A 14,022-nucleotide genomic window follows, 5' to 3' on the forward strand; every position below is an offset into this window, starting at 1 on the left:
TATGATCTTTACTACTCAATTATGTGTGACATAAGACCTTTCTGTTGTATTTTGAAACGAATGGTATTTAAACACATGCCCAGTAATGGATGCAATTCTAGAAACAAAAATCAATTCTGAATTGCAGAGAAGGGAAAGGCACAAAGACAAAGACTACAATCAGCAAGAGCTCTCCCGTGACTAGGGGGTCAACAGTCTGATTCTGCTGAGTGGCCAAGACATGACTCACCCAACGCCACACGCTCACCTGGGAACCTCTACCATCACATTATGGAAGGGGTAGCAGCTATTATTTGAGATTTGATGTAATTAACAAGGGTAAGTAAACTTTTCCACCAGACCAAAAGAAAACCTCAAATGTATGTCAAATAATGCATTTTGGAAAAACATCACCAGTCTTCCCAGAATCCATCTAATATTCCAGAGGGAAGAACAAGCTGGGGTCAGTATATACCACACATCCGATTTTTCCATACAAATTCAACCAGAGGCTCGCTTCCACTCAGCTCTACAAACTTCAAACACTAATTTTTCATCTTTTTTTTTAATAAAGATTTATTTATTTATTTGAAAGGCAGAGTTACAGAGAGAGAGAGCTTCTAGCTGCTGGTTCACTCCTCAAATGGCCGCAATGGCTGGAACTGGGCCCATCCAAAGCCAGGAACCAGGAGCTTCTTCCAGGTTTCCAACCTGACTGCAGAGGCCCCAGTACTTGGGCCATCCTCTGCTGCTTTCCCAGGAGCATTCACAGGGAGCTGGATCAGAAGAGGAGCAGGCAGGACTCGAACCAGTGTCTGTATGGCATGCAGGTAGTGGCTTAACCTGCTATGACACAGCACTATCCCCCAAATACCAATTTTTAATGTTTTCCTTTTCCAAAATGGGTATCAAGATTTTCTATGAGCCTCTACTAAAACCCTAGAGTGACAAAGGCACACTAATCTAGTTCATTAAAATATCACCTTAAGGAGGCAGGACATGTTTTTCTAGTCTTATTTTTCTGTTCCCCTTTCATTTACTTTATTCATGAAATGCAATTAATAGTGAATGTATGATACCTTCTACTATGCAGAAGATGCAAATCTAGGGCCAGAGTTGTGGCACAACATATTAAACAGCCACCTGCAATGCCAGTATCCCATTATCGGAGTGCTGGTTCAAGTCCCAGCAGCTCTGCTTTAGTCCCAGTTCTCTAGTAATACTCCTGGGAAAGCAGAGGAAGATGGCCCAAGTACCTGGGCCCCTGCCACCCATGCAGGAGGCCAGGATGGGGGTTCCTGGCTCTAGGTTTCAGCCTGGCCCAGACCTAGCTATTATAGTCATTTGGGGAGTGACCTGGCAGATGAACATCTCTCTCTCTCTCTCTCTTCCTCCCTCTCTGTTGCTCTGCCTTTAAAAAATAAATAAATAAAAGATGCAAATAGGTGCTGTAGTTTGTCAGAGACAGTCACATAAAAACATTACAGTCGGGGAGGTATTGTGCTGCACTGGATTAAGCCATGGCTTGGAACATTCATGTTCTATACTAGAGTGCCTGGTTCAAGTCTCAGCAGCTCCACTTCTGATCCAGCACCCTGCAAATGCATCTGGGAAGCAGCAAATGATGGCTCAGAAACTTGCCTCCCAATTGGGAAACCCAGATGGAGTTACAGGCTCCTAGTTTCAGGCTGACTCAGCATGGCTGTTGTGGCCATTTGGGGAGTAAAACAATAGATGGAAGATCTCTCTCTCTCTCTCTCTCTCTCTTCCTTTCTCTCTTGCGTTTCAAATAAATACCTTTTTTTTTTTCTTTTTTAAAGATTTATTTATTTACTTGAGAGGCAGAATTACAGACAAAGAGAGGGAGGGACAGAGAAGTCTTCCATATGCTGGTTCATTATCCAAATGGCTGCAATGGCCAGAGCTGTGCCGATCCAAAGCCAGGAGCCAGAAGTTTCTTCCAGGTCCCCCATTCTGGTGCAGGGGCCCAAGCACTTGAGCCATCTTCCACTGCATTCTCAGACCATCAGCAGGGAGTTGGATCAGAGGTAGAGCAGCCAGGACTCAAACCAGTGCCCAAACAGGATGCCGGCACCTAAATGAGCAGATGCTTAACCTACTACACCACAGTGCCTGCCCCATTAAATAAATATACCTTAGAAGAAAAAAATAAACAAACAAAAAAACAAAATGAAACAAAACACAACATTACAGTCTCTAGCCTATACTAGAGGGAAGGATGTGAAACCCTACAGGTGACACAAAGAAGGAAATCAGTGCAAACAGTATGGGGTCGGAGAGAGGGAAATGTTCACAGAAAGGAGGATATCAGAACTCTAAGGGATGCTGAGAAATCTGTTGAAAAAGTGTAAGTGCTGGTGCTGTGGTGCAGTGGCTTAAAGCCCTGGCCTGAAGCACCAGCATCGCATATGGGCGCTGGTTCGAGTTCTGGCTGTTCCACTTCCAACTCGGCTCTCTGCTGTGGCCTGGGAAAGCAGTAGAGGATGACCCAAGTCCTTGGGCCCTTGCGCCCACGTGGGAGATCCGGAAGAAGCTCCTGGCTCCTGGCTTTGGATTGGCACAGCCCTGGCCGTTGTGGCCATCTGGGGAGTGAACCAGCGGATGGAAGACCTCTCTCTGTCTCTACCTCTCTCTGTAACTCTTTCAAATAAAATAAACCTTAAAAAAAAAAAAAAAAAAGAAGAAAGAAAAAGAATGAAAACAGGGGGCCAGTGTCATGATGTCATAGGTTAAGATGCTGCCTACAACACTGGCATCCCATTTGAGCACTGGTTCTAGTCCTGGCTGCTCCACATCTGATCTAGCTTCCTGTTAATGTGCCTGGGAAAGTAGTGGAAGATGGGCCAAGTGCTTAGGCCCCTGTACCTACTTGGGAGACCTGAATGCGGCTCCTAGCTTTAGCCTGACCCAGTTTCGGCTATTGTGGCCATTTGGGGAGTGAATCAGTGGATGGAAGACCTTTCTCTCTCTCTCTCTCTCTTTCTCTCTGTAACTGTACCCTTCAAATAAATAAAATAAACCTTAAAAAAGTAAGAAAAGATTATTCTGATAGAGAAACAGCACAGACACACACACAAAAACTGTATGGTCTACTGAAATTTTAGACGCATGGCCTGAATGCAAATGGGAGCAGCAGGAAACAGGATGCTGGATTGGGGCCAGACCCTGAGGGGATTTAGAGGAAAGTTTAATCATAGAAATCAATCACTTCTTCCTTCTTGTGTGGGATATCACATAAGATGATGATGCTACACAGAAATGCCAAAGAGAATGTTAGGGATAATTCCTTTGGAAGGCCTCCCAAGATGATACACAGTACAAGATTATGACCACAGATTGAGCTCTCTTGCAACTGTTCTCTCATCTGGTTTGGTTGTTTCCTATAATTTCTACAAGATTGCTCCATGATTACTTAACCAAAGTCCAAAGTTGATAAAAAAAAAAAAAATTCCTTCCCCATACTGAAAGGGTAAAGCAAAAAATTATTAGTTCTACAAGACTATTCTTTAATCAAAAGCAAGAACAAAGGGTGAAGGAGAAAGAAACTCAACCTTGTAGAACTCTAAAATGAGGCAGAAACTTACAAAAAGCTCTGCTTTAAACCCCCTAACTTCATTCTGAGTGGAATATTACAGAAGATATTTTAAAATACTTGAGGTAGACCTGTGATTTTATTAATAATGTTTTTGCTTTAGAATCTTATTCCTTAAAATTAAAAAATTATGTAACAGCAAATAAATAACTAAATAAAACAAACCCTCTAAATCAAACTTTTTCTTTTGTGAACAATTACTTTTTCATGATCCCCAAACTGAGATCTCAAGGGTTAGTGTGTGAAAAACAGATCTTGAGATATGTGTGGAGCTCATCACCTCCGAGAGTAGCCCAGTTTCCGAGGCCCACTAAGTTGGATATCGATTCCTTGCTCCCCAGGTCACTGGCAACCATGCAACTGATGTGGGTAACATTGACTCTTTCTCCTGCTGCTGATTCAAGTGGAAGAACAACTGACACATACTGACTTTTTTCTTACTTTTGGGAGTGATAGCAGTAAGACAGAAGAGCAAATTCTCTCTCAAAATAGCCTCATGCTCCTGACCACAACCAAAGAACTACATTTAAAATGCTGCCATCTAAAACTGCCAACTTCCAAGAAATTTTGAATTCATTCAGTGAGAGTTTAGATACAAAAAAAAGTCAATGGGTCTTAGGTTACACTGAAAAACATCTAGAGTTTCAAATAATGTTAAAATATCTTTTCCAGGCCTATCCAGTCAGGCACTCCGGCAAACTAAAGATTTTAATTCTCCTGAAAACAATGATTCTCAGCAGCTGGCTGCATGTTAAAAACACCTGGAGGCCGGCGCCGTGGCTCAATAGGCTAATCCTCCACCTTGCGGCGCCGGCACACCGGGTTCTAGTCCCGGTCGGGGCGCCGGATTCTGTCCCGGTTGCCCCTCTTCAAGGCCAGCTCTCTGCTATGGCCAGGGAGTGCAGTGGAGGATGGCCCAGGTGCTTGGGCCCTGCACCCCATGGGAGACCAGGAAAAGCACCTGGATCCTGGCTCCTGCCATCGGATCAGCGCGGGGTGCCGGCTGCAGCGGCGGCCATTGGAGGGTGAACCAACGGCAAAGGAAGACCTTTCTCTCTCTGTCTCTCTCACTGTCCACTCTGCCTGTCAAAAAAAAAAAAAAAAAAAAAAAAAAAAAAAAAAAAAAACCACCTGGAAAGCTTTTGAAAAACAAGATTCTTAGGCTCTTCCACAGACCAACTAAGCGAGGAACCCCAGGGAGTACAGTCCCGTAGTGACCATGACCCACCATGAGGATTAAGGACTACTGCTTTAACCTTGCTATGGAAAGTGAGGTCCTTATACCAGCAACAAATCACCCAGGAACTAAAAAAAATTCAGTCTCCTGCTCCATGCCAAACCTACTAAATCTTCAACACCAGTATTTCATTTTAAAAAATTTCGCTTCATTTTTATAAAGATTAGGCAGATCAACAGAGACATACCGAGAGAAAGAGATTCCATTCACTGGTTCACTCCCCAAATGGATGCAATGGTCAGGAGTACACCAGGCCAAAGCTGGAAGCCAGGAATTCCATCCAGGTCTTCCACATGAGTGACAGGGGCCCAAGGAGTTGGATCATCTTCCAATGCCTTCCCAGGCACATTAGCAGGGAGCTAAATCAGAAGCAGAGAAGCCAGAGGCAAACTGGTCCTCTGATATGGGATGCTGGTGTTGCAAGCAAAGGCTTAACTCCCTGTGCCACAATGCTGGTATTTTAACAAGATCCTCCCACATGTGGTCCAGGCAGACAGCAAAGTTTGAGATCACTGTTCTAAGGAGGGGCTCACCCAGCACAGGACCTGTTTAGTTAACAGTCCACCAACCTTCACCACCAAGTTCTTGTTTAAATGGTCATCTGATTTGACCGTAATGTTAGAAATGTCATCCCTCAATCTGGAGGCACTGAGGAATGAAAAGATGAAACTGCCGATTAAAAGAAAGTGACTTAGGTACTAAATTACAGCTAATTCATGGCTGATCAAGGTGTAGGGAATAAGTTAGGGAAGAATTAGGTTTTTCAAGATTCAGAATAGTTACTGCCTGCTTCTCAAACCTCTAAAAGACAGTTAGCTTTCTCTTCCCCACTTTCAAAGAGGTCCAGAGGGATAAAACTCAAAGCACGTGCACACGTGAGGGATGGGGGAGGCAGATGGTGCTGTGGCTCAGTGGGTAAAGCTGCCGCCTGAAGTGCCAGCATCCCATAAGGTTGCCGGTTTGAGACCCAGTGGCTCCATTTCTGATCCAGCTCTCTTCTATGGCCTGGGAAAGCAGTAGAAGATGGCCCAAGTTTTTGGACCCCTGCACCCGGGTGGGAGACCCAGAAGAAGCTCCTGGCTCCTGGCTTTGGATCAGCTCAGCTCCAGCCAGTGCAGCCATCTGGGGAGTGAACCAGTAGATGGAAGACCTCTCTTTCTCTCTGCCTCTCCTCTCTCTGTGTAACTCTTTCAAATAAATAAATAAATCTTTAAAAAAAAAAGAAAAACTTCAATGCCAGGATGCCTATTATATTTGTTTTCAGAGCTCTGCTGGATACAAGGTACTTTAAAAAATTTGTGGAAAAATGGAATTAAAAGATGAGCTTATTTTAGTATGAAAAACGTTTGAAATTAATAGTTCATTAATAAGCATTTTTAAAAACAATTTACTTACTTAAAGGCAGAGTAACACAGAGGGAAAGACACAAAAAGGGGAGAAATCTTCCCTCCACTGGCTCATTCCTCAAATGGCTGCAACAGCCAAGTCTGGGCCAGGCCAAAGCCAGGAGCCAAAAACTCATCCTGGTCTCCTACATAGGTGGCAGGGGCCCAAGTACTTGGGCTGTCTTCTGCTGCCTTCCCAGGTGCATTAACTGGGAGGCTGGATCAGAAGCAGAGTAGCTGGGACATGAGCCAGTACCCTAATCTGTGATATGGTATGATGGTGTCAAAAGTGGTGGCTTGACCCACTGCAGAAGACTGGTCCCTCTCAAGACACATTTTCGAAAACTTGTATTTCACAAAATCACCCTGGTGCATAATCATCCTGGTATGGTTTTTATTTATTTATTTAGAGGCAGAGGCAGAGAGAGAGACAGAGACAGAGAGAGGTCTTCCATCTGCTGGTTCACTCCCCAGATGGCTGCAATGGCTGGAGCTGAGCCGATCGGAAGCCAGGAGCCAGGAACTTCTTTCAGGTCTCCCACGCGGGTGCAGGGGTCCAAGATTGGACTATCTTCTACTGCTTTCCCAGGCCATAGCAGAGAGCTAGATTGGAAGTGGAGTAGCCGGGTCTCAAACCGGTGCCCAAATGGGATGCCAGCACTGCAGCCAGCGGCTATTACCTGCTACGCCACAGGACTGGCCTCCATCGGTACAGTTGTTAACCAACTTTAATCTCAGCTGAATGCACCCTGGGATTTTTGGACAGTTACAGAACTTGTAACAGTGACAGCCAAAGATGAAAAGATGAGAAGCTAGTGCTGTGTCTCAGCAGGTGAGGCTGCCGTCTGCAGTGCTGGCACCTTGTATGGGCGCCAGTTTGAGTCCTGGATACTCTACTTCTCATCCAGCTCTCTGCTATGGCCTGGGAAAGCAGCAGAAGATAGCCAAGTCCTTGGGCCCCAGCACCCATGTGGGAGACCCGGAAGAAGCTCCTGGCTCTGGATCGGCCCAGCTCTGGCTGGTGCGGCGGTCTGAGGAGTGAACCAGCAGATGGAGGACCTCTCTCTCTCTCTCTGCCTCTGCCTCTCTGTAACTCTGCCTTTCAAGTAAGTAAGTAAGTAAGTAAATAAATAAATAAATGAAGAAGGGAGGGAGGGAGGGAGGAAGGAAGGATGGGAGGAAAGGAGGAAAGAAAGATGAGATGAGATGAAAGATCAATTGCTTTTACAATATTCAGACCAAAAATGACTGAGGCCAGTGTTTCTGAAACATCATGAAATATATCATCTAGCAAACCTCAATTACTTGTTTTTGAAACAATCTATGTCCCAGTCTTAAAGAGACCACAACACTTTATGAATCCTCTCACAAGTTTTATTTATGTTTGGACAGCTTAAGCATAATGGATTTTAAGAAAATCTGTTAAGATATTTTGAGATGTCAACCCAAGAGGCTTTGACATATCTGAGGAAATCTGGTTTTAAGAACTGTGGAGTTCTGGAAACGCACTAAATGCTAAAATGTCTGGCCACATAAGAGAGAGAGGTACAGTCAGGGAAGCAGCTGCCTTCATGCGTTGTAGGCACAGTCCTGAGCAGAGAGGAAAATTAGGAATCTTTCAAAGCGAAAAATTATCCCAACTTTAGTGGATGGATTCCATTCTCACTCAGACTTGGAACTGATGCTGTTTTCCACTAAATCTGAAGTGGAAGAATTGGATTTATTCAAATATTTATTTTGTACGTACTACATGCCTGACATTATTCTAAGCATACAATGTAAAAGACACATAGCATGAGAGGTCTAGGAGTTTTCTTCAAGGATAAGCAGGAGAAAAATTTCAGCAAGTCACCAGAAGAGGAATGCTTAAAAATATCTTCCTCCTTACTCTTCTTTCTCTTCATCCACAACATCTAAAACAAAATGGAATCTCTGAAAATTGAATGTCTGGGAGACTAATATCTCGGTACCAAAACTCCATCAACACTACAATCTGCTTGATTGGCAAACAAACTTGAAAAGTAAACCATGTAGGCTAAAAATCAAGCCTAGGGGAAAGGTTTGTACACAGAGGGTGCAGCTGCCATTTGGATGTCTGTACCTGTCCCAGAGTGCCTAGGATCAAGTTCCAGCTCCTCTGCCACCCATGTGGAAGACCCTGATGGAGTTCCTGGCTCCTGGCTTTAGTGTGGCTGTTGCAAGCATATGGAGACTAAACCAATGGATGGAAGACTACTTGATCACTTGCTCCCTTGCACTCTCTCTGACACTCTGCCCCTCAACTATGTACATTTTTTTTTTAATCAAAACCCTTGGTTTCAAAGAAGTATCTGCACACCCACGTACACACCAGCACTATTCAAGAGCCAAGAGGTGGAAGTAATTCAAATGTCCATTGAAAGGCAATAAACAAAATGTGGCACACATACACATACATATAATCAGATAGTATTCAGCCTTAAAAAGGATAGTCTGACATATGCTACAATATGGATTGAGAGCATTATGCCAAGCCAGTCATACAAAAACATACACTGTATGATCCCATTTATATGTGGTATCTACACTTGATCTTAGCCAAAAGGCCAAGAAGCAATTATATGTGGTATCTAAAGTAGTCAAATTCATAGAAACATAAAGCAGAATAACAGCTGCCAGGCTGAGGAGACAGGAGTTGCTGTTCTGTAAAATGGAAAGTTCTGGAGATGTGTTTCATAGTATGAATGCACTAACACCAGCAAACTGAACACTGAAAAACAGTTAAATAAGTTTTTTTATGTATTTCCCATCACAGCTTATGTACACACACTCCAACAAAACCTGGTAGTAAATCAGTGCTGGGCTCAAACCCCCAGAGTTCATGTTCACGCATGTACACACATGGTCCTTCCTACATCCATTTTCTGAGCTCCTGATGCAGTGCAGACTGGCAGCACTGGCCCTGTCCAACCACACCCCAGGAGGGCACTAGTCTTACACCAGGTTCACTTAAATGCCAAAACCTGATGAGCTTAACCATGAGTTCATCACCCTAAAATATGAATGAACAAAACATTTCACTTTTGACTACTTCACTTTTTCCCTCCTGTGTATGTTATATCTGAGATAGTACAGGTAACTACCACCTCTAGTAGTAAAAAAACACTGTGAACATATCCTTCTGAAAAGGCCAAACCAAGCTCAACTGCTGAAATCCTTCCATCTAAACAAACACAACCCACAGGTACATCTGGAATATTAATTAGTCTTTTCCCCCTGCACCTGCGTGGGAGACCCAGAAGAAGCTCCTGGCTCCTGGCTTTGGATTGGCAGAGCTCAGGCCATTGTAGCCATCTGGGGAGTGAACCAGCAGGTGGAAGATCTCTCTCTCTCTGCTTCTCTGTAACTCTGCCTTTCAAATAAATAAATAAATTGGGGGGGGGGGGGAGAAGATGCTATGTGGAATATCCACATCCCATATCAGATTACCTAGGTTCAAGTCCCAGCTTTGTTCCTGATTCCAGCTTCCTGCTAATGCACACTCTTGGAGGTAGCAGGTGATGGTTCAAGCAATTGGGTCCCTGCTAGTCATTTAAGAAACCTCGACTAAGTCCCAGTTCTGGGCTACAGCTTAGCCCAGTCCCAGCTGTTGCAGACATTTGGGGAGTAAACTAGCAGATGGGAGATCTCTGTCTCTGTCTTTTAAATAAATAAATAGGGACTACCATTGTGGCACAGTGGGTTAAGCTGCTGCTTGCAATGCCAGCATCCCATACTGGAGTGCTGGTTCAAATGCTGGCTGCTCCCATTCTGATCCAGCTTCCTATTAATGCACCTGGGAAATCAGTGGATATTGGTACAAGTACTTGGGCATCTGTCATCCATGTGGGAAGACCTGGAAGGAGCTCCAGGCTCTTGGTTTCTGCCTGGCTCAGCCTTGGCCATTGCAGCCATTTGAGAGTGAACCAGTGGATGGAAGATCTGTCTCTGCCTCTCTGTCACATGTCCTTTAAAAATAAGTAATAAAAATTTAGACTGACTTGCATATCAGAGGATAAAGGCCACCACAATACTAGTTCTACATCAGGAAGGAATCTGGTATCTGTACTGCCAGTATGCTAATGTTTCCAGGGCAGGAAGGAAAGACACATACAACACGAGGAAGCTCCTGCAGAATTTGCTTAAATGACACCAAATGGAACATTGTTCCTTAAGGATATGGCACTATATTCTGAAAATAGTCTCATTATAACTTGCTTCACCGTTTCTACCACTCTCCTACCTGATACTTTGCTTCTATGCCAACCTCCACTACCCACACAGTGATCTCCAGCCATTCTGAACTTCTTGCTGTCCCTCTAAACATAAGGTGCCCCGCTCTGAGTCTCTACACCTTTATGCAGGCCCTGCTCTCTGCCCAAGATATGCTTTCCATTCCCTTCCATCTACTGAATGCTTACTCATGTTTTAAGATCCAACAAAGGCCGGCGCCGTGGCTCACTAGGCTGGTCCTCCGCCTTGCGGCACCGGCACACCGGGTTTCAGTCCCGGTCGGGGCGCCGGATTCTGTCCTGGTTACCCCTCTTCCGGGCCGGCTCTCTGCTGTGGCCGGGAAGTGCAGTGGAGGATGGCCCAGGTCCTTGGGCCCTGCACCCCATGGGAGACCAGGAGAAGTACCAGGCTCCATCGGATCAGCGCGGTGCGCTGGCCGCAGAGCGCCGGCCGCGGCGGCCATTAGAGGGTGAACCAATGGCGAAGGGAGGACCTTTCTCTCTGTCTCTCTCTCTCTCTCACTGTCCACTCTGTCCAAAAAAAAAAAAAAAAAAAAAAAAAATCCAACAAAAATGTTCCTTTTACTTAAAGCATCCTTAACTCAACCAGAGAGAAACAAGTACTTTGTCCTCTGTGCTCAAGTATTTTGACTGTTTCACACTCACTGCTGTACCTGACTTAATAAATTATTTAATACATACGGACTAAATGACTTTGCTGTAATTTCTAGATGGTAAGCTCCTCAAGGGCCAGGGTTAGATTTGATTGTTTTATATTAGTGGTTCCCAACAGGAGATATCAAGAGGGGACATCTGCCAATGTCTGAAGACATTTTTTGTCATCACATCTGGGGCTAGCACTGCTCCCGGCACTGAGTGGGCAGAGGTCAGGGATGCTGCTGAACACCCTTCAGCTCACCCCAGGACAGATCTGACAATTATCCATCTCAAAGGTCAGTAACACTGCCAGTGAAAAACCCTGGTCCAAGTGTGCCTTTTACCACACAGAAACAGTGCCTGGCTCACAAAGTGGTTTCTATCAGGTTCTAGAAATTCGGTAGGGCCACTAAATCAGGTTTAAGAAAAGAGCTATGGCTTCCAAGGAAAGGTGAGATCGCTGCTTTCCTGCATTCCTTAAAAGATACACCCACACTAAACTACCTCCCATTCAAAGCACGCACAAGCTTAAGGAAAATCACTAAGATATAAAGGACACCCTTGTAAAGACCACACTTAAACTAAATTGTATTTTCATTCTCCTGCCTGTAGGTTGTGGATGAACTACAACTTATTTGCAAATGTGCTTAAAATTGAAAAATCTTTTAGTCTTAAGGTCTGGCTAAACACCCGATAGCCTTTTTTTTTTTTTTTTTTTTTTTTTTTTGACAGGCAGAGTGGACAGTGAGGGAGAGAGACAGAGGGAAAGGTCTTCCTTTGCTGTTGGTTCACCCTCCAATGGCCGCCGCGGCCAGCGCACCGCGCTGACCCAATGGCAGGAGCCAGGAGCCAGGTGCTCTTCCTGGTCTCCCATGGGGTGCAGGGCCCAAGCACCTGGGCCATCCTCCACTGCACTCCCTGGCCACAGTAGAGAGCTGGCCTGGAAGAGGGGCAACCGGGACAGAATCCGGCGCCCCGACCGGGACTAGAACCCGGTGTGCCGGCGCCGCTAGGCGGAGGATTAGCCTAGTGAGCCGCGGTGCCAGCCACCCGATAGCCTTTTACACTCTGAAGTTTCTCATTCTTCCTTACCACTGTTAAATTCCGGATTTCTTCCATGACACGAGGCCAGAAGGACTGCAGGCTTTGCTGGGCATCGCTGCCGCTAGTACCACCAAATCCTCCTTCTGTGGACATTTCTACAACTGTAAACAAACACATACATGAGATATATGAGAAATAATAAAGTCAAACTTTCTGTCTAGGGTAATCATTTATCTTTCTTTGGGTATGTTTTCTTGAACTTATTCAACACGGCAAGGTACCTGATTGTGCTGAGAAGATTTTTACCACAATGTAGCAAACACTTGAACAAAGAAGGCTTTCTCTTCCATCTAGCTGATGTCATGAAGACTATCAAGGAGCACCAACTACAAAATCAAAAGTTGCTAAGAATCCAACTTATGGGGGTGGGGAAAGCACTTTGTTTCCCTCGTCTAGTCCAGAATTTTATATATCACTCCTTCTAAAGCTTTGTCAAAGTTCACAGCTTCTCATACTCCATATCAAAGCCTGCAGCAGATACATAAAGGGACCCTGGGACTAACACTGGATAGCTAGGTAAACCCAAAGTCTTAAAAAATGACAGCCAAGTTCATTCTCTTGTTTTAGACACTGTAGCCCCAGTTCTCTGGAGCTATCAATGATTATTCCTTCTAATCTCAGGCAAATCTGCCTCAAAAGACATAAAATTGCTTAAGACTAGGTCAATAATTGAGTGGGTGGCATGAAGTCTGAACTGAAATTATATACTTCCCAAAACTTTCCTTCCCTAAACATTGCTATTAGGCACAAAGCCAAACACAGCACACCAGCAACTGGAAGCATTAAAGACAGTTGAAAACAATACGGAATTAAAATCAAGATAGAGAACACAGGGCCAGAACCTGCACTTGATCGACCGATCGCTTTCTGATGGAGGAGGGAAGATGAACAAGGATCCCCACATCAGCTATAACTACAGATAATAAAATGCCTTAATAGATTTACAGGGGGAAAGTAAAAAACACCAGATGGCTTAAATACTTTTCAGGCAAATACTTAAATACATGAAATAGTTTAATCAGACAGATTTCTCAGAATGAGAAAGTTGGTGATCTCCTAAGAATTTCTATTCTGGGGAATTGTTTGAAAAGGTTTAAGGTGCCATTGGCAGGATGCTGGAGAAGAGCTATGAAGGTCACTGTGAACTGATTCTGAGGAGCTGAAAGAAAAGCACCAGAACCAGGCGTCCCATGACCACACATGTTTTGTTTTGTTTTTTGGTTTTGCTTGTTGCTTTTTCAGCGCCATGCACATGTGTGCAGGGCAGAATACTTTCTACAGTCGGGTGGAATAACACTGATAAACCTAGGCTTAGCCTGTGAGGATGTTAAATTTGCTCTTAAACATTTGCCTGGGATTGCCTCAGAAATCTATAATTTTTTTTTTCATTTTCTTTCTAAAGAAAATGCTAAGAGAAAAAAATGGGAGACAAGAGTACAATCTTCAAAGCCGAATTCACCAGGGTGTCATGACATTAGTGGGTGATGATGTAATGGGAAAAGGTTTGGAGCCAACTTCTGGTGCTGGAGGCCTATAAACAGCTCTATACATCAGTAAGAACTCTTAAGACCCTGAAAAGCAGTATGATCTTGGAGTTCTGGAGGGAGTTAAAAGGAAGTGTTGAGTCACAGTTCAAAATGACTAGATAAAAACTTGAGTTGTAAATAACAAAATGAGATTTCTCGCATGTCCCATGACATTTTCACTTATAACCACATGTACAGCGCTTATACATTACTCTCTTAGATATACTGAGAATAAAGAAATCGAAGTAATCTAGAGAAATTTAATTATCTA

At 44.2% G+C, this 14,022-nt stretch overlaps 1 protein-coding gene across 17 annotated transcripts in view; it reads right to left on the bottom strand.

Annotated features, from left to right (window-relative positions):
• The window catches only part of NFYC (nuclear transcription factor Y subunit gamma), an 84,815-nt gene that overhangs the window by 25,888 nt on the left and 44,905 nt on the right, over nt 1-14,022 (bottom strand). For 15 of the 17 annotated variants that reach the window (XM_089300899.1, XM_070078681.1, XM_070078682.1 and 12 more), the window contains one exon: nt 12,214-12,326. In XM_089300899.1, coding sequence (XP_089157025.1) covers nt 12,214-12,326 — 113 coding nt within the window. Of the gene's footprint in view, nt 1-12,213; nt 12,327-14,022 lie in introns of those variants that run through there. The other 2 variants (XM_089300908.1, XM_089300906.1) reach the window with 2 other exon arrangements.

This window comes from Oryctolagus cuniculus, chromosome 7 (assembly GCF_051225735.1).
Source record: "Oryctolagus cuniculus isolate XC-2025 breed Fujian yellow rabbit chromosome 7, ASM5122573v1, whole genome shotgun sequence".
NCBI classification, from domain to species: domain Eukaryota; kingdom Metazoa; phylum Chordata; class Mammalia; order Lagomorpha; family Leporidae; genus Oryctolagus; species Oryctolagus cuniculus.